The sequence below is a fragment of the Helicoverpa armigera genome, chromosome 1 (genome assembly GCF_030705265.1).
Source record: "Helicoverpa armigera isolate CAAS_96S chromosome 1, ASM3070526v1, whole genome shotgun sequence".
NCBI lineage: Eukaryota > Metazoa > Arthropoda > Insecta > Lepidoptera > Noctuidae > Helicoverpa > Helicoverpa armigera.
In genome coordinates, this window is record NC_087120.1 from 8768247 (window position 1) to 8796056 (window position 27810).

Sequence of the window (27810 nt, forward strand, 5' to 3'; positions counted from 1 at the left end):
AGGTACTCCCTATCCCTTACTTCACTCTCATACAGCGATGGGACGGCAATCCGACAGAACAGGAGAGAGACCAGGCGCAGGCCCGACCCATCACTGACTTTGAGGTTGCTGGCTGGCTGAATTGTGAAAGTTCCATAAATCCACAAAGCGATTTCGGATCGACCCGTGATTCGAACCCGAGACCTCATGCTATACAACTATACCAATGAATGAGGCAGAACAATGAAAGCAAACAATAGTTTTTTTACTTAGTAGTTTATTATATTAATATAGTTACAACCAACTAAAATGAAAACAATGACAATAGCGTCTATGAAAACACCAAATCTAAATGTCCATACGATATTCAAACACTAAATCCCAACAATGATCTAATACCTACGCTCTTATCTACATTATAGGTATCTATTTCTAATGCCTAATCTGGTATATCAATTTTGAATAACAAATATGATTAATTCAATGTTACAATAAATACGATGTTTCTTCGTAGTATAATATTAGAAAGCACATGATTTTTATGACTCCTTGTCCACTTCTCCCTCCAGGGGCTTAATTCTGCTAATTTTACTTGAGCGACATACCATTGCTATCCAACTAAGATTCAATTACAATTGAAGCATATGTGGCATTCCGCATTTTTTTGTTTTCATCCTTTTCTGTGATTTTACTTGAGCGACATACCATTGATATCCAACTAAGATTCAATTACAATTGAAGCATATGTGGCATTCCGCATTTTTTTGTTTTCATCCTTTTCTGTGATTCAATAATGGATCATATTATCTGCAAATGATTTAGGTACGATTGTAGAGCAAACTACCCCATAGACCAATGGCAAACCTTGAAATGTCATTGGAATACGACTGGTCTTACATTAGTAGCAGAATACTCGCTAAGGTTAAAACTAAAACTGCTATTGAGATTCAATTGTTATCCAACTGTCACACTATTTAATTAGCAGAATCAAGCCACAGGTATACTTTTCCCACTTCGACAACCGAACCCGTACCCGTATAAATATGTCCACCGGAGAAGATATTCAGTTATACCTAACATTGTACGGGCTAGGCACTCGCAATGCGTGCTTAGGTCTCAGCCCATCGACAATCGACAACATAAACGTCAGTTTTCTTAAAACAACTGTTTTCTTAGTACCTATACAGTTGTTTAGTATGAATTTATACGTTCAATTTAACAAGTTGTTTTAAGAAAACTGCCGTTTATGCTATCGGTGAAAATAGGCGTTAGTCGGTTACGCATAGACATATTATACCTAATTAATATTAGTTGCCTTAAGCATTTCAGTATTTCTCGTTGTGCATGCAACTGTTTCTTCGTATAAAATATAAAACTTCTGGATTAACCAACAATAGTTAATCTGTATACTACAATTATTATATAATTTATTAATTGACAGTAGTTCAATAGTATTGTTCTAATCTTAAATAGTAAGCGCTCCCCAGACGAACATTTGTACTGCGCAACATTAGCCTATTGTGCCAAATTGATGTCTATGTGCACAATGTTATTGTAGGTCTAGGGTCCGCCTTAGTACAAGTACATATATTACGTAGGTATAGGATACGCACTGCGTGTTACATTAGTTATATACCTAACATTAAGGGAAATTGACCCTGTAGGAACTAGCACTTTATTATGGTGGCTTTGAAACCCTTTACGCAAGAATTTGTAATGTATCTAACTAGGTAGGTACTGGAAAGGAACCTATACCAGCGACACAATAAAATCAAAGCAGTTCATGACCAAAGTGTATTGTGATTGCTTTGATTTAAATTAAAACAATTGTTTTAAGAAAAATAGACGTCGAAATTGTCGGTGAATTAAGGCCTCGCGTTAACTTTGTTATAGGCTCTGCGATTGCTAAATGCGCCACAGCTGATTCGATTTCGAGTTTACATATAAACCGCCAGGCGTTTGCGCGTCAGCGTTTGATAAAATGGACGACGATCACTTATTTTTAACCGAAAACTCATACATGCTCATATAGGCAAGTGGCAGATGAAAAAAATGAGAATTGGTGTGCAAGAAATAAATAAAGGAAGAAATCGGTTGGTGAATTCCATCCTTTATAGTCAAGTCGACCACACCCACCCGCGCCCGAGAATCACTACCTTAGGATTTACGCCATAATGTATCAGCTTATAACTTGAAACTTATTTTCTTTAACAACAAATTGTCAGCGTAACATTTTATAGTTTATCGCTAGTACTAAGTCAATAACAACACAAACTGTTCACTTCGAGCGCTGATATTGTAAGTTAAATAGGTACCTACGTTATTTGATCACAGATATTTTGTACGATTATAATTAAAAGGTACGCCGAATCAAGCTATTAAATAGCATGGAATGTAAATACACCGTGACATTTTAGTCGTCTTACAACGGCAGCCCACTTCATGTATCCAATGACTAGAACACGTTCATTAAGAAAATATATATATTTATGACATTTGAATAATTCAAAAATAAAAATAAATTCATTATTATGACGCATGACATAGATTATAAAAACACCCTGTAGTGAGCGCGGCCCGAGTCTTGTATCAATGGAGCGGCGCGGCGCGGCGCGGCGCGGCGTCTTTATCAAAGTTCATTCACCCTAGCGCAAAATAAGTTTCTTATTTTGCGCTAGGGTGAATGAACTTTGATAAAGACTTACTATTGCAATCTTAATGTTCTCATTATGTAGCAGTTTGTAAACTTGCACTCTTACTTAACTTGTAACACTTAATTCCAATTCTTCCTTCATACTTTTACGGGCTTAGGACCGTCAGAAACATTTTTCGTAATAAAACCAAAACAAAGTGATGTAAGTTGACAATGACGTACCTATTATCAGGCCTCAGTCACTCTCTGTACTCGCGCGCGATAAATGCCTACCGCTCGCTGGGTTACCGGTAGCCCCACGCGGCTCAGGGCGCACAACAGTCACACGCGCCGCGCGCGCTCCAATATTATTATTTTTATTTCGTGCGGGTTGATCACTCCTCGGTTCCGTAACATTATTAGATTGTTAGGCGCAGCGTACAATCTTCTTGCTTCCCTTAAATTGTCACCAGCTATTGCGTGCACGCGTACCATTTGTAGGTACTCGATATTCGAGTAGCGACGGTTCCTATCACTCATCATGCAAGACGTATACCCTATTCACTCGTAGCGATCGCGAACAACACTTGATTACCGGTAGTGCGCGCACACTTCCACTTGCGGTGTTCGGACGGCAACTGAGCCACAGAATGACCTTTAAAACCAATTTTTAAGTAAAAGGCGGCATTTATCAAAGTCCACGTGGACTCTTTGAAAAGTGCCGTCGTCGTCTTTGGCGGTGCCGTCGTGCCGCTCGTGGAATGAATCTCATTGGATGACAGTCCACGTGGACTGTGCTAGATTGGCTTACGATATTTTGTCTCGTAAAAAATTGAAATGGAACGATCACTCGACTCGAGCGCTGGGAAGGTACTACTTTCTACCGTTTGATACGTAAACATTATTAACAGGATGTTTCTTATTTCTAATGTATTATTTATTTTTCTTTGCACTTATTATCTTAATTAATGCTATAAAATTAATAATCATGTCTAGTGGTATTTTATGTCGGATACATTCAGTGGACCACCTTTGTAAGACGACTAAAAAGTCGCGGTGTATACCGCAAATACGTTAAACGTACAACAGGTAGGAGCGATAGAACCTGCTCTCACGTGTCACTCCTCCTGGTCCACAGGGATAATAACTTGTGCGTGGGATGGCATCAGCTGACAAAGTTATATGTCGTGACGTGAGTCATCCTCAAGCGACTCAATTGTATCATTTGACCGTATATTTTTTCATCACTATACCTACTTTGAATAAATTCGTTTGGAGTTTGTCTTCAATTTGAGTTGAATGTTGAATTTTAAAACGTATAGGAAGACAAAAGTAACAAATATTTTTATATAGGCGTGAATCTTGTGGTATGCACTTTCAAGCAATATAAGAATGAAGTATTTTATTAATATTTTTCGCACATTAAATATTCGAGTAATTTTGAGTTCGTGGAGAATGACCATAGTTAGATACCTAGTTGTACCTACTTTATGTATGGAAAAACACCGTGAGCTTGCTTTTGATGGTACCTAATGTTTCTGCTAACCCACGTTGACCAGGAGTGACCGGACGAATATTTTAAATAGCTTTAGTTCTTGTATGAGTTCCTGTCTGTAGGCCGCAAATCAACTTTTTGTTTACAACAATATAAATTAACTGTACATGTAACATTCATATTGTAACAATGGCAAGTTTAATATCTTTTATGTACTTGAATATAGGTTGTATTACTAACGAGAAGCAGAAAAGTTTGAATGATCTTAGAAAACAATCCCAATGAAATAAAACCGTAGCCGTAAGCTGAGTAACATAGATTACTTCCTACTAACGCAAGCGTTTAAGCGATTTTTATAACGTATAGCACTTTAACAGTATATAGGTATTATTCGTAGAGATATGGTTATAAAAAGGCCTTAAATATTTAAAGCTGTATCTCTGTCGTACAGTAAATTACTATATAAAATATGTGATCTGTCTGTTTTGTGTTATTGCTTTCAATTGGAACTTGTCCGGTTTCGTATAAGGCTTCTTCTATTGTTTTTAGTTTTGCTCCCATCCTAAAGACCTGTCTACAGCCATTTTCCACTGCTTGTATCTCATATCACGCTCGTCATCGGTAATGAGAGATGAATATGTGGTACCACTTGTCATCGGTATAGCTGAACCCTGTTTGGAAGGTTCGACACCCCAATAAGCAACGAGTGCTGCTCCTAACGCTGTACTTTCAGTGAATCCAGCCCGTATGACGTTAATACCAATTAAATCAGCTTGCATTTGCATGACTAAGGCATTGGAAGTCATACCACCATCGACCTGAAACAAATCAAATCACAAGTAAGTTTATTTGTACATTAGAAGAAAAAAGGGGCTCGTAGAAGCAGAAGAATGAGACCTTTTTTGTTTTCAATTAAGGTCAGACATTTAATCAATGAAATGTGTCTTCTTGTAATAACAATGTAGTGCAATGCGTGCTGCCACAACTTATGATGGGAATAGGTAAAATTTAGCATTTGGTAGAATTATAGTGACGTGAAAACGTTCCTGGTACTGTCCCCCTTGCTTCTTTAAAACTACATTAAATCAAAGCCCTGTATTTCAGGACGTAGATGGTTAAATTTCTAAGTATGATAGGTGTTACTCAAATTCATTATAAGTATTTAACTCTACACACATTCTTGTCTGTAGCAATGTTTCCGGTTATTTTTAACCGAATTCCCAAAAAGGAGGAGGTTCTCAATTCATCAGCACCTTTTCTTCAATTATTTTTTTATATTGCAAAATGTACTTTTTTGCCCTTCTGTGTAATGCTAAAGTAAAAGGAGTATCATCATCAATACTACGGCTTGGTACGGGCCTCTTCTCATACAGAGAACAATTCAGCCTTAACCACCGCTTGTTTATAGAAATAATATATATAAGGCCCATAGAAAACACTATACACAAATATTATAACATTAAATCATATACTAATACATATTTTATACAAACTACTTAAAACTAATGCACACGCAGTGTCGGCGTCGTGTTACGCAGTACGCTGCGAGGTGTCGCGTATCCATCCTCTAATGGAATTAATGGAGTCGCTATAGTAAATGGAATATAGCTGTTTCCCGTGGTCACTCGCGACCCGTTAACTAATATCCTTATCTGGGTATCCTTATCTTATAGGGTACGAATTTACCAGTATATAATATAATGAAGAATTTCAAACTAAACGACACAATCTGTCAAAGAAATAAAATATTTCTGTTAAATTCGGCAAAAAGTGACTTAGCTGAATACTAAAACTGATTTTTAACAGCCCATAAATGTGTTAATAAATACCCGGTAAAAGACGAGCGCAAAGAATAGTCAATGCCGGTAGCTAAAACAACACATAAGAAAACATAAAAAACAAATGCCGTGAATAATTCGGAACTATTGAAAAATCATTACCTTCAATAGTTGAAGAGGTATCCCGCAATCCTCGTTCATAGCGTCCAAAATATCACGCACTTGAAAACAAACGGCTTCCAGGGCTGCTTTAACGATGTGGTTTGAGTTCGTATCTTCAGAAATGCCACATATTACACTGAAAAACGATTAACTCTTATAAAAATAAAATATATCATCCAGAATATTTTTGAACTCCTTTAACACATGTTTCCGTGTCCCTAGCTCGCGTGTCGTATTTCTACGACTAAGAACATGCACGTTTTTTCGTTATATTTTTGTAATTAACTGCGTGGTACAGCTAAAATTATTATTATAAAAGATCGATTATTTACAACAATTAATTCAAATTATGTTTTATAGCTTTAAGCATTAAAAAAAAATAATAAGAAAGTAGTAAGTCGATTTTTAGTCGCGCGCTAGGGTCACGGAAATTGATATGTAGCCAAGCGCTTAAAAGGTTAAATGTTAAAAACATACCCTCTCGCATCTTGACGCCAGTACGGGGCATACAAGCCACTAAAAGCTGGCACAAATACAACACTGCCATTATCGGTTGCTTTCTCCGCTAGCCCTTGTGAATCCTTGGCGCTTTCCAGAAGACCAATGTTATCTCTTAGCCACCCTAATGCTGCGCCAGCGACAGCTACCTGTAACATACAATTTAAATTCTGCGTAACAAGTCTATATTCAACTACGTGTTTTACAAAGACCTTGATGGGACATACGTACTACCCAATAAAATTATTATAAGACTTTTTTTTCAATTGAGCTTGAGCAATTATTTAAATAAAATGTCATTTACCGATCCTTCCAAGGCGTAAAATGGTTGGCTATTACTTCCTAGTTGATAGGCGACAGTGGTCAAAAGACCCCTGGCAGAGTTAACGCGAATGTCGCCAGTATTATAAAGTACAAAGCAACCAGTTCCATAAGTTGCTTTTGCTTGGCCTTTCTGTAAGCACATTTGCCCAACTAAGGCCGCCTGCTGGTCTCCAAGACAGCCCGCTATGGGGGTACCTTTTATTGGTCCGTCAGCTATGTAACCATATACCTGAAACATCCAACAATATCCATTATTCTGAATATCTGCCTATTATGTTGGGATCAGCTTCAAGTCTAACCACAAGCAGATGAGTACCAGAGTTTAACATGGAGATTTCCTTTACATTAACCTAGTTACGTGGCATTGCCTGGCAACCTGATGAGAAGGGGGTCGTCTCCGGTAACACTGGTTGATAATGAAAAGATTGAAAAGGACAAATCAAGAAAATAAAAAAAACCAGCCAAGTGCGAGTCGGACTCGCGCACGAAGAGTTCCGTACCATTATTTATAAATCGGACAAAAAAATCACGTTTGTTGTATGGGAGCTCCCCAAAATATTTATTTTATTCTAGTTTTCAGTATTTGTTGTTATAGCGGCAACAGAAATACATCATCTGTGAAAATTTCAACTTTCTAACTATCACGGTTCATGAGATACGGCCTGGTGACAGACGGAAAGACGGAAAGAGGAGCGAAAACAATAGGGTCCCGTTTTACCCTTTGGGTACGGAACCCTAATTAGTTCTTAATTACTATTTAGTATTGGAACTACGTCGACTGCAGAGCAAATCGCCTTGAGCCTGTTGTCTACCTAACCTCGACTACCCGGATATAATAATAAAACCCATGTTACTCTTGACTGCCGGTATGTTTTTTTTGTGACAGTAGAGTAAGAAACTCGTTGACATTGCTCCCTCTGCTAACCATAATTTTGCATCACTTTCAACGACACTTTCGCCTTAATTCTTTCAGCCACTTTAGCGTGAAAGCGTGACAAACACATAAACTCACTTTCGCGTTTATATTATTGAATGAAATAAATAAGGATTAGTACTGAATTGATTAGTACATACTAAACTGATTAGTACTAAACTATAAATGTGTGGTAATAGCATTGTGTATACCTCTGAACTGGACCTTATTTCAGGTAAAACACTCTTAGGAACTTCAAAGAACTTCAATAACAAAGGATCCCAATTCAAATTCTCAATATTCATCATCATAGTTCTAGAGGCATTGGTCACGTCGGTGACATGCTTTCCACCATTAGGACCACCTGAAATAGTATAATTTAATAAAAGTTAAAGGTATTGGCGCTTACATAATATGTATTTAGAAGTTTAGATGGCAGGAATTAAAAAAAAAATAACAGAATGTGTGGTTTGTCCTATTATTGTGCTCTTGATAATAAGTGATCATGACATTCAGAAACGAATGTTACTAAGAACATTATCTATATCCAGTTGGCTCTTTGCCCATAAATTAGAATTTTGGTCAAGCTGAATGGATTGATTCTCACAAATATTTGACAAGAACTAAGTAGGGTCATTTCGCCTGTTCGCGACCATCGCCCAGTTCGCGTCCATTTTGCCGATCTCCTTTAAAAAAACTTCGAAAACAAGATAATTAACACACCAATCAAACGAAAGATCATTACCGCTAATACGTTAATGTATAAGAGGCACGCACAGATAGACAAAAGTTCTGTGCGTCCAACCAATCCTTTTAGAAAAAATAATTAGTCTAGGCTCTTCAACAAGAAAGCGCAAACACGTTGAATTTTAGATAAAAATTAGTGTGCAGCGGCGTGTTTGATGGTAAGTTTTATATTGTTTTATGTGAATTTTAGGATAGATAGCTATTTCTACAGTTTAATGATGAATAAAGGTATAATGTTTTTTATGAATTTGGTAATGTTTTTTATATTTAACGAATAAAATAAGGTGGACGCGAATTACTACATCGAATTTTACAAAACTTCCACTTTGCGTCCACAATGGACGCGAACTAAAACTATCCTCTATACTAATAAACCAAATTGCGTCCACTGTTTTCGTTAAATACTTGCTTATAAAAAATAATTAAAACATGGGTACTGTTTAATATATTAAGATTAAACAGTAATTTTTTTTTGTTATTTTAAATTAAAATCAACATTATCATCATTTAAAATTCACTTTAAAAAAATAAAAATAATTTTTCTCAACATTGGTTTAAGTAACTTAAAATTAGGCAATTAATTTTGCAACTTGAAAAATAAACAGTAATCAGTTCTGTTAATTTTACCCTAAAATCACAGGGAAAGACCCGCGTTGATTATAGTAAGTTTTTGGCCATATTAAATTAACAAAACAATATAACAATTTTGTCTAAACATACAACTAAAAGAATTGTTGAGTCAATAAATTATCAGACAAGGCATATTCTTTGAATATTTTTTTTATCGATTTATTCTTCTCTCGAATATCATTTAATGCTTTCTTTAAGTCTTCTTCTGTGTATGTTGTCTTTTCCTTCTTTTTTCCTGTATCCGAAGAACTTATCTTAAATGAAATTACTTAATATATTAAGATTAAACAGTACATTTTTTTTATGAAGATATATACGTGGTTCTAATTAAATTATAATTTTTCTATTTTTTTATTAAGATATATATATATATATATACGTGGTTATAATTAAATTATAATTATAATTTATATATCTTATATCTTAATAAAACGTATATCCGTATATCCACGTATATATCTTAATAAAAAAAATACTGTTTAATCTTATTTTAAGTTACTTAAACCAATGTTGAGAAGAATTATTTTTATTTTTTAAAGTGAATTTTAAATGATGATAATGTTGACTTTTAATAATTAAGTTTATTGTTAAATAAAGAAATTGATCTAATACAATCTTTCTTTATTAATTCTTAAAAAAATCACCCCTATATTCCTTTTCTAAGCTACTGGACGCGAACTGGACCATGGGTGGACGCGAATTGGATTTTGTGGACGCAAACTGGGTAAAACGCCTAATTTTGAGGTTTATCGATTTAAATAGAAAACGTAAGATATTTCTAATACAACTGAAAGTTAATCTTAAAATAGAGTATATAAGGAATACATTACACAAATTTGACATGGAAATGAGTGCTGGAGCATTTTTATTATCGCCGTCAAACTTGCCAACTGCACTAAATGGTCGCCAACAGGCGAAATGACCCTATTAGTTATGCATTTGATTCTAAGTGGGTATTTTGGTTTGCAGTCTTTTTTGTCGTTTGGAATGGAATATATGCATTATGACGTTAAAGAAATACGCTCTGCTAAGGCGAATATTTGTGGTAACTGACGCGTATCAATCGAAACATATCTAAGCTTACATTTGTGGAAGTTTGAAACCAAGAAGGGGAAATCAGAACGACTACAAAGGGCTTTAGACAATAATTCGAGGCAATGAAGTCACCTTGTAACATCACTAAAGCTAGGAATATGAGAGATTTATAGTCGCACCATCTGGCACGGATAATCTTGTGACCGGCAATATTATGTATAATGGTCATAGAAATAAAAATACCCAATCACATTTATGAACATAATATCTATATGGAGCCAAGTAAATCATGACGGTCTAGGCGTGAGAAAGATCCATCTATTACCAAGCGCGGATCCAGCCCTCAAAAAAGGTTGTGGTCACAGCTACTAGAAAATCGGCTAAGTACGAGTCGGAGCATGAACATGCTCATTAACAATCATGCAAGTCGTTTATGAACTTTTGAATTAAACTGTTTCCTTTTTTCTGAGCATTAGGAATGAAAATAAACTAAGGAGGAAGTCGGACCCGATTTAAAAAAATAAATAGTCAGTTCCGATCCGATAATTCAATATTTCAATCAATACTTTATATTTTTTTCATTTTTTCTAGTAGCCAGTAAGCCAATGGGTTTGACGTATTTGGTACACTTCTCAACTTTTACCTTATGTATGACTTATTTTTTTTTAGGAATCTATTATATCTTATCTAAACGCATATTATGCTCACTATCAGTTCCGGCTTTAGCTTATGTACCGGGTGCAATCATTGCTAAAGCACCCCTATGTATGGAAAGACTGTGGTAATTTTTTTTCGCGAGCGTAGCAACCCGGAAAATGTTTAGATTTCGTTGTAGTTACCAAGTTATAAAACCAAAAGCGAAGAAGTAGAACAAAACCGTATAAAGTCGCGCGAGCGAAGCGAGCGCGATATTTTTGAGTTTTGTGCCACAAATTACCTAAAGAAATTATAAAAAAGTACTGTGAAATTAAGAAGCTGTGAGCGTAGCGAGCACAAAATTTTGGAGTCTTGGGGCACGAAATCACCCAAACAAGTAAAAAAAGCCACTGCTAAGTGAAAAGACCGAATTTTTTTGAGTTTTTTGATACAAAAGTACCTACCTCAAAAACTAAAGCTGTTAGAAAAAAATATGGTGACCTCGAATTAGTAAACAACAGTCATAAAATTATCTAAATGCAACAAAAAAAGTCTTATTTTATCCCTTGTGTTATCATCAGCCTATCGTTTTCAAAAAACCGTAAAAGTGTGACGTCACAAGTCTATTAAGGTTGTGGGCATGCCCATCGTGCCCACAACGGTGGATCCGCCCTTGTCTATTACTATGAACACTCATATATTCGCAAATATGGTTACAATATGTATACACAATGGAACAAAGAAATTGCTCTGGCATTTGACTTTTAATATTAATAAAGAAAAACGAGATCCAGGTAGCCATCCACCTGGATACATGGAAACTAATATGTATCATGAATGTGCAAGTTTGTGTGAATGTCCTTGACTCCCTCACACTTAAGCTTCTAAATGGATGTTGTTGAAGTTACACAGTGTTCAGTGAATCTGACAGAAAGCAGCAAATAGTTCTCACCAGTTAGGTTCCATATGATCCAAGTATCAACAGTTCCAAAACAGCATGTTCCTTTCTTCATGGCATTTTTAACAGCGTCAACATTATCACTGAGCCATCTTAATTTTACAGCACTGAAGTATGGAGATAAAGGAAGTCCACATAGTGGCTGTAAAACAGGAAAACAGAAGTTATTACAATAAGAAATAACCTAATACCTTGCTATTTAATTACAGTAGTGGCACTTGTACTGTGAAATACAGGTAATATCTTAATTACCTATTCAACAATTTTACTTGCATAAAGGTATAAGGTAAAATTTTCTGGTTGATGACCAGTATAAAAGAAAATTAATGGTAAATTGACACATTGTGAAGATCATTTCCCAATATTAATCATGTTAATGATACACCTTGGTTCATTGACATAATAAATGTTGTAAAATGACCTTTACAATTTGTCAGCTTATCATTATCATATTTCTTTACTTGTTGATGCATGTTCCCCTTTAATAAAGTATGAAACTAAAAATACACTAAGCAATAGACAGATAGTGTTACACAGATGGTTGTGTATTTCAAACTACTTTGTAACATCTATAAAATAAGGACTAATGATTTTCAAACTGAATAAACTGAAGTCTGCATTGTTTAACTGGAATGTGTGTGGGCTCCAGAGAGATCCAGATACTGTATATCTGTATAAACATAAACAGGAATATATTTTTGGTATTTATAGAAGACAAACACTGTGCAACTGCAGGTGATTAATTGATAATAGGATTGCAGATCAAATTATTTCATTTCTGTCATTTAGTACAAGGTATTATCCAATTGTTTTAATAAAATAATCTATTGTGACTCCCTTCTATGCATTCTAAATAAAAATGGTCAATACAGAAGAAAATCTTTAGTACATATTTTTTTGTAAAATAGTTATTTAAGCATGGCTTAGTGACTAAGCTATGACACAAGCTATTTCCTTATGACTTTATAGCAGTGTGAAAACAACTGATAAATTTTATAACTAAGCCATAATCATATTCTCAAAGAATTATATGTATAATTATATCAGTGACTGATTAGGAATAATTGAACTGAAAAATCATATGCCTAATCAGTTTAAGTAAGTTCAGGTAATCAGTAAGTTTTCAGTTTAAGGCAAAGAAGTATTGGAAACTAGCAACTATTGGAACTCCATATGAACCTACCAGAAGTCAATGAAAAACATGAAAATACAACGGTCCTTTACATACATCTTAAGGCAACTGCTGGGAGCGACACAATATTTTCTTGATGTTCTAAGATTGTAAATGCACCAAAATTATGTTGACAACAATCTAAGCATGAAATAATAGCACTATTTACCTTTAAATAGTTTTTATTCCTTGTTTTGTTAGGCACTGTGTCTAATAACTTGTCAATAGTGGAAGAAGTGCGCATATCTAACCACACAATTGCATTATGCAATGGTTTGCCCGTGTTTCGGTCCCACACAATTGTTGTCTCTCGCTGATTTGTTACTCCAACTGCTACAATATCCTGCAATTTGAAATTAGGCCTTGTTTGTAATATTAAAATTGAAACAGATCATCGTCATCTGCCCAGCCTTTTCTCAACTATGTTGGGTATTATGCTGGCTTCCAATCTAACCGGATGCAGCTGAGTGGCAGTCTATACAAGGAGCAACTGCCTATATGAACTCCTCAACCCAGTTACCCTTTGGTAAAACTGGTGTCAGACTTACTGGCCTCTGACTACCCGTAACAACTGCCAAGGATGTTAAATGACAGCCAGGATGTAGTTGTAACATGCTTTCCAAAACAGTAATTGGTGTCCAAGATAAACAGTGACATTAAATATCTGCAGTCCTCATAAAATAATTACCTACTATTAACTTCTATTAGTTTCGCCAGCACAAAATTGGCCTACACTTTTTAGTACTTACCCAAAAAAAAATACTATTCCTTAATTTCAAATACACTATAATGTACTGACTGGATGCCTAGCAAAAGTTACTATAGCAGTCATTGCAAGCCCTCCCAAAGCCTTAACCATTGCAAATATGGGAAGCAGGGCGTCTAGGGTTATGAAATGAAAAAAATATACTTACAGCTATTAGGCATTTAACAAATTACCTTAGCCGAGCCTCCCAATGCCTCTAGCTTCTCCACAGCCTTTTCTATGCAAGTCGTAACTACTTCCAAAATAGCGTAAGGATCCTGCTCTACCCATCCTTCTTGGGGAAAATGTTGTTCAAGTTCTTTTTGATGATATGCTACAACTTCCGATGAATTCGCTTTGAAAATTATAAAACGCGCACTTGAAGTGCCCTCGTCAATGGCACCAATTAACGCTCCGAATTTCCCGTATCCAGACATGATTAATGTTCACACGCTCCACTGTGAATGAGTTTAAAGTGCAGTTCTTATCTCATTAAAAATACTAAATCTTCGTATTGAATTATTATCAATGGTACGACTATTTACATTACAAAAACATCTGTACAGTGCACTACGTAACAAGAGAGAGAGAGCACACTCTGCAAAGACTACTACAATGTATTAAAATTATATAGATGTCAATGGAAATTAGAGATAGACGGAAGCAGTGCCATCTATCCGCGGTGGTTTTAACTAAATCTATAACTAGCTACGTATACATAATACATATAGCTATGGTTGCCGATTTGACTTGGAAAAAGACGATTTAAATGTCTAAGACTGTACTAATATTATAATAAAGAGGAAAACTTTCTTTGTTTGTTTGGTTGTAATGGATAAACTCAAAAACTACTGGACCGACCTTTCACCATTGAAAAGCTATATTATCTGCGAGTAACATAGGCTATTTTTTATTCCGGTGCGGGCATTAGCTCCCACGGGACGCAGGTGAAACCGCGGGAAAACGGCTAGTATGTACCTAATAAAAAGCGAAAATTATTTACACACCTTTTTTTTATAGATACATTAAACTAAATTGTGCATTTTGTAGGCAAGTAAAGAAAGGGGAAACTCTTAAATGGTACTGATACACAATTGGAAAGGCCACACAGTAGCGGCGTAAGGGGCGGAGGGGGCAGTCCGCCCCGGGTACCACGTCTAGGGGGGTGCCATCTCGGTCGGCACATATCTGCACGACGATGGCACGGGCAAAAGGGACCATTCAAGGAGGGCTTCCGTAATCTGCAAACGGTTCACTACCAGTCGCAGTGCAGGCCCGGCCCGAGAAATCGCCAAGGGATTGAGAGGGGTGACACAGTCCGACTGTCACCCCTAATTTGTTCTGCGCTTAGGTACTTTTGTGACCCAAAACTCAAAAAATTACGCTCTACGCTCGCGGCTTTTCCACTTTACACTACTTTCTTTTAACTGCTTCGAGTACCTACCTAGGTACTTTTGTGTCCCATAACTCAAAATATTTCGCGCTCGCTGCGCTCGCGGCCATTCCACTTTACAGTATTTTCTTTTAACTGCTTTGGGTACTTTTCGAGCCCAAAACTCGAAAAATTTCGCGCTCGCTACGCTCGTGGCTCTACAAAATTTTGCAGTGTTCCCTTTTAACTGCCTTAGGGTACTTTTGTATCCCTTAACTCAAAAAATTTCGCGCTCGCTACGCTCGCGGCTTTTCAAGGATTTACAATGCTTTCTTTTAACCGCTTTGGGTACTTTTGTGTCCCTAAACTAAAAAAATTTCGCGTTCGCTGCGCTCGCGGCTTTTACGCTAGGTATACGCAAGTTTCTTTAAATTTAATTGGGTATTTTTGTGTCCCAAAAACTACAAAACAAATGCACACGGTACTGATGGCAGGTATATGTATTATGCGTTTAAAAATAATCCATTAAAGAAATTTTGGGGTGCTCAATAGGTAGCCGCCCCGGGTGCCATCCGATGCTACGCCGCCAGAGGCCACAGTCCTAGCTAAAGTAACTACCTAGTATAGCATTTTACTATAATAATAAGCCATGAAATTAGCTAGTCAGTTACCTACTAAGTGTGTGGTCAATTCGGCGATTTGACAACCGAAAGTCGAAAGTCATTTCGTTATAGTTAAATGGTGCAACTCACCCCAAGACTAGTAAGGTACTGTTATAAAGTCAAAAAAGTGTACAAATTAATAAAAAAACTAATCAAAATCTTAAATATTTATTTATTTATTAACGGACAAAAAACAGTTACATAATAAAACTTATCGAATAAAGTATTAAAACTAAGTTAAGGGTATGATTTAAGCTGTCACCAATTTAATTCATTTTGTGTTTCTTAAATAATAGGGTTTGCCCTCAAAATAGTAGATTTGTCACCAAAATGTATCACCAAACAATATAAAATCAATTCCACAATAAATTACCGAAAATCATGGAGATATGGGGTCAAGTACCAAATAAATGGTTTTGTATGTATTATAATAGGTTTGTCCTAATAGTATTTAAGCAAACTAATTTAAAGAGATCACCAATAAATCATATATTATTTCACTAGAAAATTTCATGAAGGTCTAAAAATGTAGGGTAGTCGTCATCATCCTTTGAACCAAAAGAGTCTACTACTTAACTGGCCATGTGCCTCTCCCAAGGGTCTTAATTTCCACAGGTAGTATAAATATATTTAAATTAAATTTCTAGCTGAATAGTAAATGAAACACTTAATTAAAGTCAAAATAATCAATATTTATTGTTAAAAATATCAATCACTGAATAATCAGCGCTGGTTTGGATTTTGAAGGGCGCCCCCTTTTTCTTTTCTGGCCAATAAGTAAATTTTTTGCTTCCGGTGGGGGGCTAATAAAATGCACCCACAACAATGAACGTAATCTTGCATCTCGCTGCCCGCGCCGCGCATCGTACAACCAACCTACAACCCATTCTTTGAGGCCCGAAACGCGCCAATTTGTCTCCCTTCCCTTGCTCTTCCCTTTGAACATATTTTCATTAAAATTATAAACTGATGTATTAAATTGGTAACGAATACATGATTTTAATAACTGAATGAAATAAAATGTAACTACTGTATTGGTGACAAAATAACAAATAAAAAGGAGTCGCAGTCAGGGATCGATTAATCGATTTATTTGGTGACAGATCTACCATTCTGAGCACCAAGCTATTATTTAAGTAATAAAACTATTATTATAAGAACGAAGTTTATATTCATGTAATGCACTTCAATTTTATTGGTAATCCATCTCATATTTTACACATTATATTAACAATAATTTGGTAATTCATACCTGGGAACACTCTTTGTTTATCTGAGAACGAAAATATTTCGTGGCGATAGATCTATTTATTAGGTGATACAACTTGATGACAAATATAAATTTTGGTGACAAAAAATATAGTTCCCCTAAGTTAACAATCATGCAACCCATTATCCACAAGTTAACAAAAGAAAAAGAAAGTATGAAAACTGATTACACTGGAAAAATTAAATAATAAAAATGAAATATGTAAAAGTACTTAGTAGATTATAAACTCTTTTGCAAAAAAAACGGGCACCTATGCGAAATCTTAGTTTTAAGGACTTTACGTGTATTTCAAAGGGTTTTAATGACTGTATTATGTTTCTAGCATCAAAAGAGTTAGCCGAGCATGCGTGAGAGTGTATTCTAAATTTGAATTTTGTACAATTGCAAAGAAATTGGTTAAACCTTGTTTCGGACTAATTGCTGGCAGAAAGTTCGTCGGTGTTTTTAAAAGTTTTTGAAGTGATTTTCAGGAAAATGATAATGCAGTTTTAATTAATGATTAATGTACTTTTTTGTTAGATCAAAACATTTTTGAAAAACTATGCGTATTTGATAAAATCTTCACCTACTCTAAATGGGCTATACTGATGATTGATGGCAATGTTACGAGTTTCGATATTTTAGTGTAAAGCGTTCTATTGTTTAGATATTGTACCCACGTGTTTTAAAATATCGCTTTATCATAAATAAACACTATTTATAAGAGTATCAGTACCTTTGGCTGCGATAAAACCAATTTAAAGTAAGCAGTGCCGATCACATCCCGTCTCCTATCGGACTTTGACATTTAAAAAATACAAAATTTTGGGATAAATGTTAAAATTAACCACATGAAAAATGATGAGGAGGGTTAAAGCTATCTAAAAAGTCAAATTATTGCCTCGTTGAAGCTCTCGATAACTCCATAGGTATCGGGTTACTAAACGACGATTTAGCTGAAAGGGAGTCAAGAATTCAAAATTATTGGCCAAACGTATGTTTCTTAAGAAATGAGCAGATAGCCAATTATTGTTATGATTTAAGCAGGAAAATGCTGCAGATGCCAGAAAATCTCGGTGTAGGCAAGTTTATTTAATAAAATGTCCGTGGGATGAAAACACGCTATTTGAACGCTCGGACTCATAGATCTTCAGAGGTCTACGGAGTTTCCTAAGAGACGAAGTTGTTTAAAAATCAGTGATTACGAGACCTTAAGACCTCGTGCTCACAGTCTATACGCCATTTTCTGTATTTTGTAGAATTTCAAGACTTTTAAAAATGTCAAAGTCCGATAGGAGAAGAGTGGTGATGGGCACTGCTTACTTTAAATTGGTTTTGTCGTAGCTCAAAGTACTGATACTCTTCTAAATAGTGTTTATTTATGATAAAGCGATATTTTAAAACACATGGATACAATATCTAAACAATAGAACGCTTTACACTAAAATACCGAAACTCTTAACATTGCCATCAATCATCAGTATAGCCCATTTAGAGCAGGTGAAGATTTTATCAAATACGCATAGTTTTTCAAAAATGTTTTGATCTAACAAAAAAGTACATTAATCATTAATTAAAACTGCATTATCATTTTCCTGAAAGTCACTTCAAAAACTTTTCAAAACACCAACGAACTTTCTGCCAGCAATTAGTCCAAAACAAGGTTTAACCAATTTCTTTGCAATTGTACAAAATTCAAATTTAGAATACACTCTCACGCATGCTCGGCTAACTCTTTTGATGCTAGAAACATAATACAGTCATTAAAACCCTTTGAAATACACGTAAAGTCCTTAAAACTAAGATTTCGCATAGGTGCCCGTTTTTTTTGCAAAAGAGTGTATAATAATAATGTCGGGACATTATTTGACACAACCGCGAGGTGTGCAATCTCAGAGAATATTTTCTCAAAAGCGACGTGGGTATGCACCGTGATATGGTGGCAGTGGACAGAGGACTCACCCAGCTGTCGTTGGCAAATGAGAACTGGCGCAAACATGTCGTACTAACTACCCACGATCGCAAGGAGTTATGGCAGAGCAAACAGCTACACGGACGCTTCTACGGGCTTCACGGGCTCTTCATGGCCCCGATGTAGACTTCAAAGCGTCCGTATCTTGGCTACGCTTCGGTGACTTGTTTGGAGAAACCGAAGGGTTTGTATGTGCAATTATGGACGAAGTTATCCTTACGAATAACTAATACCGGAGATATATCGTGAAAGACGGGACGGTTGACATATGTCGGGCATGTCACCATCCGGGTGAGTCTATCAGACATATTATATCTGGTTGTTCTCGTTTGGCTAATGGTGAATATTTGCACAGACATAACCAAGTGGCCAAGATCATCCACCAGCAGCTTGCTCTGCAATACAACCTTGTAGACCTTGAGGTACCGTACTACAAGTATGCGCCCGACCCAGTTCTCGAAAAGGACCATATCACGTTGTACTGGGATCGATCTATCATCACTGACAGGACTATTGTAGCCAATAAGCCTGATATTGTGGTGATAGATCGCGCCGCGCGATGATAGTCGATGTCGCCGTTCCGCATGACGAGAACCTTGTGAAAGCTGAGAAAGAGAAACAAATAAAGTATCTCGACTTAGCGCACGAGGTTGTCGCCATGTGGAGTGTCGACACGGCTGTTGTTGTGCCGATTGTCGTTACGGCCAATGGTTTAATAGCCAAGAGCCTCGACGAACACCTCAGGAGGCTCTCGTTGGGCGGTTGGATCAAGGGACTGATTCAGAAGGCAGTACTCCTTGATACGGCACGTATTGAGAGGAGGTTTCTGTCTCTGGGACCCTAACCACCGGTACCTTGGACCCTGTGCCCGATATCGGTGGCAACCTATTTTTTAAATTTTTAAATGTTTTTTATTTTTATATTTAATATTTAAAAATGTAAATTATATGTTCTAAATAAATAAATGACAAAAACAATGTCGGGACATAACTTACTATATACATTCATGAATAATTATCTTTTCCTAACTATGCATTATTATTATTATTCTTTCTTTATTGCACACATAAATACAGAGAGACACACTGAATACAGAGAGATAATGTACAATGGCGAGCTTAACCCAGTGTTGGGTTCTCTTCCAGCCAACCTTAGAGTGAAAGAATGATTTGATGGGGTACGGCAAATGTGCAACTTTATATTAATAAAAAGAATCTATATTAATAATTCCTTATAATAAATTAAATATATACCTTAAATTATTAAATATATATATATGCATCCTGTAGTGGACAAGAAATTAGAAACACCATTATTTGTTTTGAGGTCCCGAGTTCGACCACAGTGTATCTAATTGGTTGTTCACCACTGTATATTGTTGCAAATAAATATAAAAAAAACATTGTAACAAATTAAAACTATTATAAATAACTTACTAATTCTAATGATTGCATTTCATGAAAGTTTTGGCAAATGTTCTGTGGAATATGAAAAAAATACTGAAGTGAACACATCGCATGCAAGAAGATTTTTTGAAAGTAAAGCATTGGTAGGTTGCACATTTTGACTGTGCGTGAGGTCAGTTTTTATAAAAAACTTTTTATAGATAAAGTGCATGGTATGGAGAAGATCCCTTTAAACTCTTTCGACAAGTGGGACATTTCTTTTGAACTTTAAGATATCCCTCTATACATTTCATACAGTACACATGTCCACATTTAGTAGATGCCAAAGGGTTTTTACCTAATTCATCCCAACATATGGGACAGCCTCCAAACTTTTTGCTATTACCAGGTAATGAAGATGTCTGAAACATAAATAATATAAAATCACCTTGTGATATATAGTTGGCAAGTTTGAAGGTAGTGGACATACCAAATTTAGGGATTAATCATTAAAATAGTCTGTGGGTGGAATGTGGAAAATTAATACTTTACCAGGTATTTTAAATTTAAGTTCTTGACCATCAACTAGGGGCCATTTCCATTACTTACCTCCCCACTCAGAGTCATTTAACGATTACTTAAGTCACTCCTTAGTGACAGAATGTCATACAAATCCTTCACTAAGGAATGGCTTAAGTAACCATTAACTGTCTCTGAGTGGGGATGTTCGCCCTAAAAATTGTTAAGGTTTTTTACTACCTAAATTAGGTACTTATTGTTTTCTGTGGTGTCACCCGCATTTCGGGTGAACTTATTCCCATATGCAGTTAAAATATAGCTTGTAGCCATTAATGTTCCAATGATTTCACAACTGTGAAACAGTGAAATTGGCTCACCAATTTCGAGCCTTTATAATACAAATGAACAAACAAACAAATAATGTTTACTCATTATTGTAGTAGTATACAGACAAGTAAAAGTAGTCCATGAATTCATGTAGATTTTCAAAATTTACCTCTTTTGCCTTTATGGAGGTAGGCGATTTCTGTTTTGCATTTTTCTTTTTATTTGTGTTTTCAATTGCAGTTAGTCTTAATGATGGTTTAGCACCTTTCGCAAAGCACTGGGTATCAGATGCTCTGTCGTCACGTCGGTCATTGTCTACTGAAAAATACAAGAATTAAATAGATTAGGTAAATAGATAATTATGATAATTGCGTTCCCTGACTGCCCTGCTGTATGACATATTGTGGATCTATATCAGATCTATAGCTGTATGGTATACTGGTATATCGTACCTATTTGTCTATCTTTTAAGTACTTATTAATATATTAAAAAAAAATAGCAAACTTACCACAGAACGAATCATCTGAGTCCAAGTCAATTATAACGTTGGCTATACCACAATGATCAGCTAAAATAAAAGAATTCGTCAAATCAATAACATCGCCTGAATTCTCGATGCCTGAATTAGACATTGTTTAGGTACATCGTTCGTCAGTTCGGTTCGGCTAAAACTTTCTTACTATACAATTTTTAATTTAACGCTTTTTTTGGACTGTTTGAATAGACCATAGAGTAGTTAGGGACATAATGTACTTTGTGGTTTGGGACGATTAGAAAATAAAATATATAGTAATATATAAACTAATGATAAAATTGTAAAAGATGTATGTTTGTTATTCTTTCACGCAAAAATAGCTGGACCGATTTATGTATATACATAGGTGACACTCTGGATTAACACAAGCTACTTTTTATCAACACACCACGCGGACGAAAGCCATGGGCAGAAGCTAGCTAAATAAAATAAATGAGGTATTTGTTTTCTTCTTTAGATAAATCTCTAAGTTCAATGTGACTTTTGGCAAAAGCGTCCTCTAAAGTTTTCCTGCATCCTGCATTCTATCTCTGGCAGCCCTCCTCCAGCCCGCGGTGTAAACTCATTTTGCCATTTCTTGTTGATGGCATGTAGTGGCCACGCCTGGGGCAATGTGTACTGGGGGCTTAGATTATTATGATATCGTTCCTTGCAGTAACATAATATAACATAACAAGATCGATATCAACTAGACAGCGACATCAGCAGCACGGGCAGTAGTCGGTAGTTGCAGTCAGCAGCTCGTTTCCAAAACCATAGACGTAATATAGCAAAACGTACCTTTTTACACCTTTCATATTTTTTAAGTTTGTGTTGACAGTTAGCTGTCAGTGTCAGTTCTATAGGTTCTATATCAGGGGGTTGGTTGAGTACTCTTTGACTCATCATTCATTGTATAAATATTATTTTGATAATTTATGATCAAATACTATTCTCAGTTTTTTGGTACTTTGCAGAGCGGAATATAATTCGATATTGAATTATGCGCTAACGAAGAAGTCGCGGGCAAAAGCTAGTTTTAAAATATAAAATGACTGACAAACTAGTTAATTTTAGGTTATATATTTACTTTTTTTTTATTAGCCTACGCTGTCCCACTGCTGGGCAAAGGCCTCCCCCATAGCCTTCCATTTTTCTCTGTCCATCGCTGTTTGTGGCCAGTCCGAGAGGAAGCTGTCCAAGTCTTCTCTCCAGCGTTTTCTTGGATATACACATATTTACTTATATTATTATATTCATTATCATTGTTGACCTACTTTTTGAATACTTATTGGTACCGGCGGTTGTTTTGACAGCTACTTTCTAGAAGGCAAGGCTTGTCAGTCAAACCAGTCGGTTTTGGTTCATAGGAGATATTATATTATTACATAATATGTGATTTGTTTGTAACTGAAGCGGGCAGTTTAAACTAGCTGTTGCAAGCGGTTTTATCAATACCTCGAGGGAACTGCTACAGCATTCAGATAAAAATTGGCTCTATGTGTATTCTGATGATGATTTGAGTTATAACATTGTCAAACCTATCAAAATCCGTCTATTTGTGATTTTGCATGAAAGAGTAATTTACATCCATACTCCATACTCATACAGACGCACGTCCATACTTTAGTTTCGTAATTTAGTAGGTAGGTATTCAAAAAGGTAGGTCACTAAAACTACAAACAGGAATTGCCTTCCTGTTTCTATACCATGCTACAAAGCATGCTACTTTTTCATGCTTGTTGATTGTTTGGTTTGATCTCTGTCTCAGATTGTTGACTTTGTTTTGTTGCATTTTTTGCTTGTTTTGGTTTTATTTTCTCTGGTTTCTTTTTTCTTGTATCTGGTTTTAATCTGGGTTATAGTCTCGCCTATGCTTTTAAACATGAATCACTTACCACAAAAGAAAACTTACCTAATCGGCTTCACTTATTCATAATCAATTAGTCTTCATTGTCCTGCTGCAGGCACATTCTCAGATAGAGAAGGAATGATCTTTACTTAGGTAGATACCACACTTGCTCTGGATATGGTATATTGTTGGTACATTGGGATAGTCTAGCTTTTGTCATGAGGTGTGTAAAAGTTTTTTGGAACTCAGCATTATACAATTTCTACTGAAATCTAAGGAAAATAAAAGAAAAACAATTTAAAAAGGAATTGTTTACTTATTTATTATTTTAAGTATTAAAAAAAAAATAGTCTTCTTCGTTATCACTCTGTCATGATATTTGTTTGATATTGATAGATGGCTATTGTTGTTTGTCATTGTTCACCATGTAAGTGGGCACACTTGCAATAAATATAATCTTGACAAGTTCGTTATAAAAATACTGCTTATGTAACCTGTCTACTCTCCATAAAATTGGTACAAAAAGAAAGATGCTGGTATTTAACTAGCACATCTATTGTAGTACTGCATTCATAATAAGTTCCAGGTTAAAGACATGGACTTATGGAAAAAATTGTTTGGCCAGGGTTACCCTCATCAAAGTGGTTTGGCTAGGTTTTGAGTTCATCACATTAATAAAGCTGTGGCTTTTAGTTGGTTACTTTCATTTATGAATCAATTTGTTGTAAATTTAATCAGAAAGTGGAAGTTCATAAAGTAACCATTTTTGTAACGTTACAGGATGTGGTAAAGGAATATGATTTCTAACAAATAAGTATGCTTTTCTTGAATAAAAGTATAAAGATAATAATATTAAGCTTTATTTGTTTGTAGAAATGTCACATTTTTTATAATTAAGTATGTATAAATATTAAACAATTTATTTTACATAAGTAGTTGGAATAATATCTTTGGCCCTGTTGCTTTTATCTGTGTTCAATTGAGTATCGATGTTGCTAAAAAAAATATACAGGGTTACAGGTTAAGTCGACCTAGATCCTTTAAGGGGTTTTAGTTTTCATCATTCCTAGCTGATTTGACCATGAAACACCCCACCCCAAACCTAACCCATACTGAGATATTGGATTTTGATTATTTTTTAAATAAAATTAAGATTTTTTGTATAATTGACCCTTTTTTCGGATTTTGTGCCTCTAATTCATAGTGTTTTTGCTATTTTTGTGTAGTAGATTAGTTTGTTTATTACTCTCAACACAAAAAAAGCAGGTAACTGAACCAACTGGGTAGTAGTCGACGATTGAAAGATTAAAAACTAAACAAATTTGTATAAACATTTTTTTTCTTTTAAGAATATTTCAAAAAAAGTCTATGACAGTTATGCTGCAGATGTACTAAATAAAATCTACGTTTCTTTAGCTATCCAACAAGGTATAACAAGCTAGGGTATCATCATGATATTCAGAAAAAAATTCTGATGTAATGCTCTCAGGCAGTAGTAAAACATAACTGTACTTAAGGACAAAGTTATCACTTGGGCCAGCAAACGAAATAAAACAAACTAAATAGCTTAAACAACGTTTATTATTATTTTTTACAATACATGTTCCACATGTCCGCCTCTGTTCCGCACACATATTCGCATTCTATGCCTTAGTGCACTTTTAACCACACCAGTCGTTAAGCCTCTTCTAATTTCGTTAGCCGCATCAATAATTTTCTGTCTTAAAACATCAACAGATGAGATCGGATGAGGTTCATTGTAAACTAAGCTTTTCATATGGCCCCACAAATAAAAATCCATGGGGGTCAGGTCGGGACTTCGGGCTGGCCACGGTATGGGTCCACCTCTTCCAATCCATTTGTTCGGGTAATTAGTGTCTAGCCACTCTCTGACGCTTCTTCGGTAGTGTGCAGGGCAACCGTCATGTTGATACCACATATTATTATCATTTAAACTGAGGGGTAAATCTTCCAGTAATTCGGGTAAATCATTTCTTAAAAAGTTTTCATAATCTTCCCCATTTAAATTGTCAGGCAGAAAATGTGGCCCAATCAAATGGTTTGAGATTATTCCCATCCAGACATTCAAACTGAACCGTCTCTGTGATCCCTTTGGTCGCTTCTTATTGGGATTTCTGTTTTCTTTTGGAGCCCAATAATGAGCGTTGTGGTAATTGGTGATGCCGTCTTTATCAAATTTTGACTCATCTGTCCACAAGATGTGTTTTAAAAATGCTGGGTTTTCTAAATCTGCGTTGAGCATGAATCTGCAGAAATCTAATCTCCTCACGGGATCTCCTTCTTCGATAACATGTACCGGCGTGTAATGGTATGGATAAAGGCCTGCAGTATTCACTGTAAACCACACTTTCCACTGCGATATTCCAAGTTCTCGGGCAACAATATTAGTGGAAGTAGTTGGATCCGATCTAAACCGTTGTACTATTTCATTGTCTTGCTCTTCATCGTCATCATTGACACGAGGTCTGCCTAGGTCTGATCGTCGCCTCGAAACAGAGCCAGTCTCTTAGTCGCCGGTACACTCCGTCAAAGACACTGACATCCGGTACTCGGCGCCCGGGATAACGTGCAATGTATTCATCCCGAGCTCGCGCGGATACACAGTTGCAGTACCCGTAACAAATTAAAATATCCGCATATTCCTCGTTCGTGAAGGTCGTCATCGTCAACAGTTCCAAATCAGAAGCACGTATCAAAGTCCAGTTAACAAGCACAGTCACAAATCGAAGGGGAAACAGTCCAGAAACACAAGCCAAGTCGAGTAAAAATCCAAGAGCACAAGTATCACATCTACTACGGACGAATCGCGCAGACTACTAAAACCAAACAGAATAACAACAAAATGGCCGAAAATTATCTATCTCGCTCACACCTACATAAACCGTCCTGCTTGCACGCACCACAGCCACCACAGCTCCATCGAAGGACAATAGTACCGTAATTTTTTGCTACTACCTGGGACCCTTTTATGAAAGTTTTTTCTAAGAACTGTGATAATACCCTAGCTTGTTATACCTTGTTGGATAGCTAAAGAAACGTAGATATTATTTAGTACATCTGCAGCATAACTGTCATAGACTTTTTTTGAAATATTCTTAAAAGAAAAAAAATGTTTATACAAATTTGTTTAGTTTTTAATCTTTCAATCATCGACTATTACCCAGTTGGTTCAGTTACCTGCTTTTTTTGTATTGAGAATAATAAACAAACTAATCTGCTACACAAAAATAGCAAAAACACTATGAATTAGTGCCACAAAATCAGAAAAAAGGGTCAATTATACAAAAAATCTTCATTTTATTTAAAAAATAATCAAAATCCAATATCTCAGTATGGGTTAGGTTTGGGGTGGGGTGTTTCATGGTCAAATCAGCTAGGAATGATGAAAACTAAAACCCCTTAAAGGATCTAGGTCGACTTAACCTGTAACCCTGTATATTTTACTAGCTTTTGCCCGCGGCTTCGCTCACGTTAAGAAGTATTATTATTAATTAGGTATGGTTTTTGCGGCTTTACTTTTGTTTAGCGTGTGTAAAAAATTAGGGCCTACAAAACTTCTTTGTACACAATATTCTTTACTAATCTGTCATTGGGCGCTAAAACTATTAAGTTATTGGGTGAACTTACTCGTGAGCAAGCAACATAAAACTGTCCATGAGAGAAGCAATGTTCTCTCAAGTCAATACCCGCAAATTTGAGAGTTTGCCCCTGAAACTTATTTATTGTCATGGCAAAGCAGACTTTTAGGGGAAACTGTAATCGTTTGAATTCGAACGGGATATCGTTAGGTATTAATGGGATTCGTGGTATAAATACAGTTTCCCCTGTTGCACACCCAGTTAATATAGTGGCTTCCACTATATTGCGATGTAACGCTTTCACTTGCAGTCTCGTACCGTTACAAAGTTTTTAGAACTAAACATTATTTTGTTCGTTCCATTATTTTATCACCCGTGGGGGTTGAATGGGGGTTGAATTAATCAAAATCGTATTTAAGCGAACGTCATCATAAAATTCTGATTCGTCATCAGGACTTCTTCATAAAATCTAAGAAGATGTATACAAACTTTCATCCCCTATTTTATCCCCTTAGGGATGGAATTTATCAAAATCCTTAAGGGTTGCCTACGCCATAGTAGCTTTATGCATGCAAAGTCTCAGTCCGATAGGTTTAAAATTGACAAAGTTTCATACAAACTTTCATCCCCTATTTTATCTCCTTGGGGGTAGAAT

The 27810-nt window shown here is 35.8% G+C and overlaps 2 protein-coding genes and 2 long non-coding RNA genes across 10 annotated transcripts in view; 1 reads left to right on the forward strand and 3 right to left on the reverse strand.

Moving 5' to 3' along the window:
- Positions 1-236: 236 nt before the first annotated feature.
- On the reverse strand, positions 237-2866 carry LOC135116912 (uncharacterized). The gene is made up of 2 exons (XR_010276485.1): positions 2685-2866; positions 237-2642 (listed from the first exon to the last, which is right to left on the reverse strand). It is a non-coding gene; the product is annotated as an uncharacterized LOC135116912 (long non-coding RNA).
- Positions 2867-4113: 1247 nt separating this feature from the next.
- Positions 4114-27810, forward strand: part of LOC135116911 (uncharacterized) — a 48984-nt gene continuing 25287 nt past the window's right edge. Inside the window, exon 1 of the long non-coding RNA XR_010276484.1 lies at positions 4114-4332. This is a non-coding gene — a long non-coding RNA (uncharacterized LOC135116911). The remainder of the gene's footprint in view (positions 4333-27810) is intronic.
- LOC110378123 (glycerol kinase) lies at positions 4140-14308 on the reverse strand. The gene is made up of 8 exons (XM_021337237.3): positions 13898-14308; positions 13128-13301; positions 11782-11929; positions 7994-8145; positions 6849-7097; positions 6524-6693; positions 6047-6182; positions 4140-4924 (listed from the first exon to the last, which is right to left on the reverse strand). Exons 1-8 carry the CDS (start codon positions 14138-14140, stop codon positions 4652-4654), a joined length of 1545 nt encoding a protein of 514 aa, XP_021192912.3. The 5' UTR covers positions 14141-14308; the 3' UTR covers positions 4140-4651.
- LOC110382438 (uncharacterized) lies at positions 16409-22569 on the reverse strand. 7 transcript variants are annotated; one of them, XM_064034677.1, is made up of 4 exons: positions 21699-21861; positions 21359-21504; positions 20702-20765; positions 16409-16673 (listed from the first exon to the last, which is right to left on the reverse strand). In XM_064034677.1, exons 1-4 carry the CDS (start codon positions 21820-21822, stop codon positions 16450-16452), a joined length of 558 nt encoding a protein of 185 aa, XP_063890747.1. In that variant the 5' UTR covers positions 21823-21861; the 3' UTR covers positions 16409-16449. The 7 variants fall into 7 exon arrangements, 2 of the variants coding, with proteins under 2 accessions (XP_063890747.1, XP_063890745.1); XM_064034675.1 differs by having other exon boundaries at positions 21359-21507; positions 21699-21855; XR_010276479.1 differs by lacking the exon at positions 16409-16673 and adding an exon at positions 22506-22529 and having other exon boundaries at positions 19803-20765; positions 21699-21758.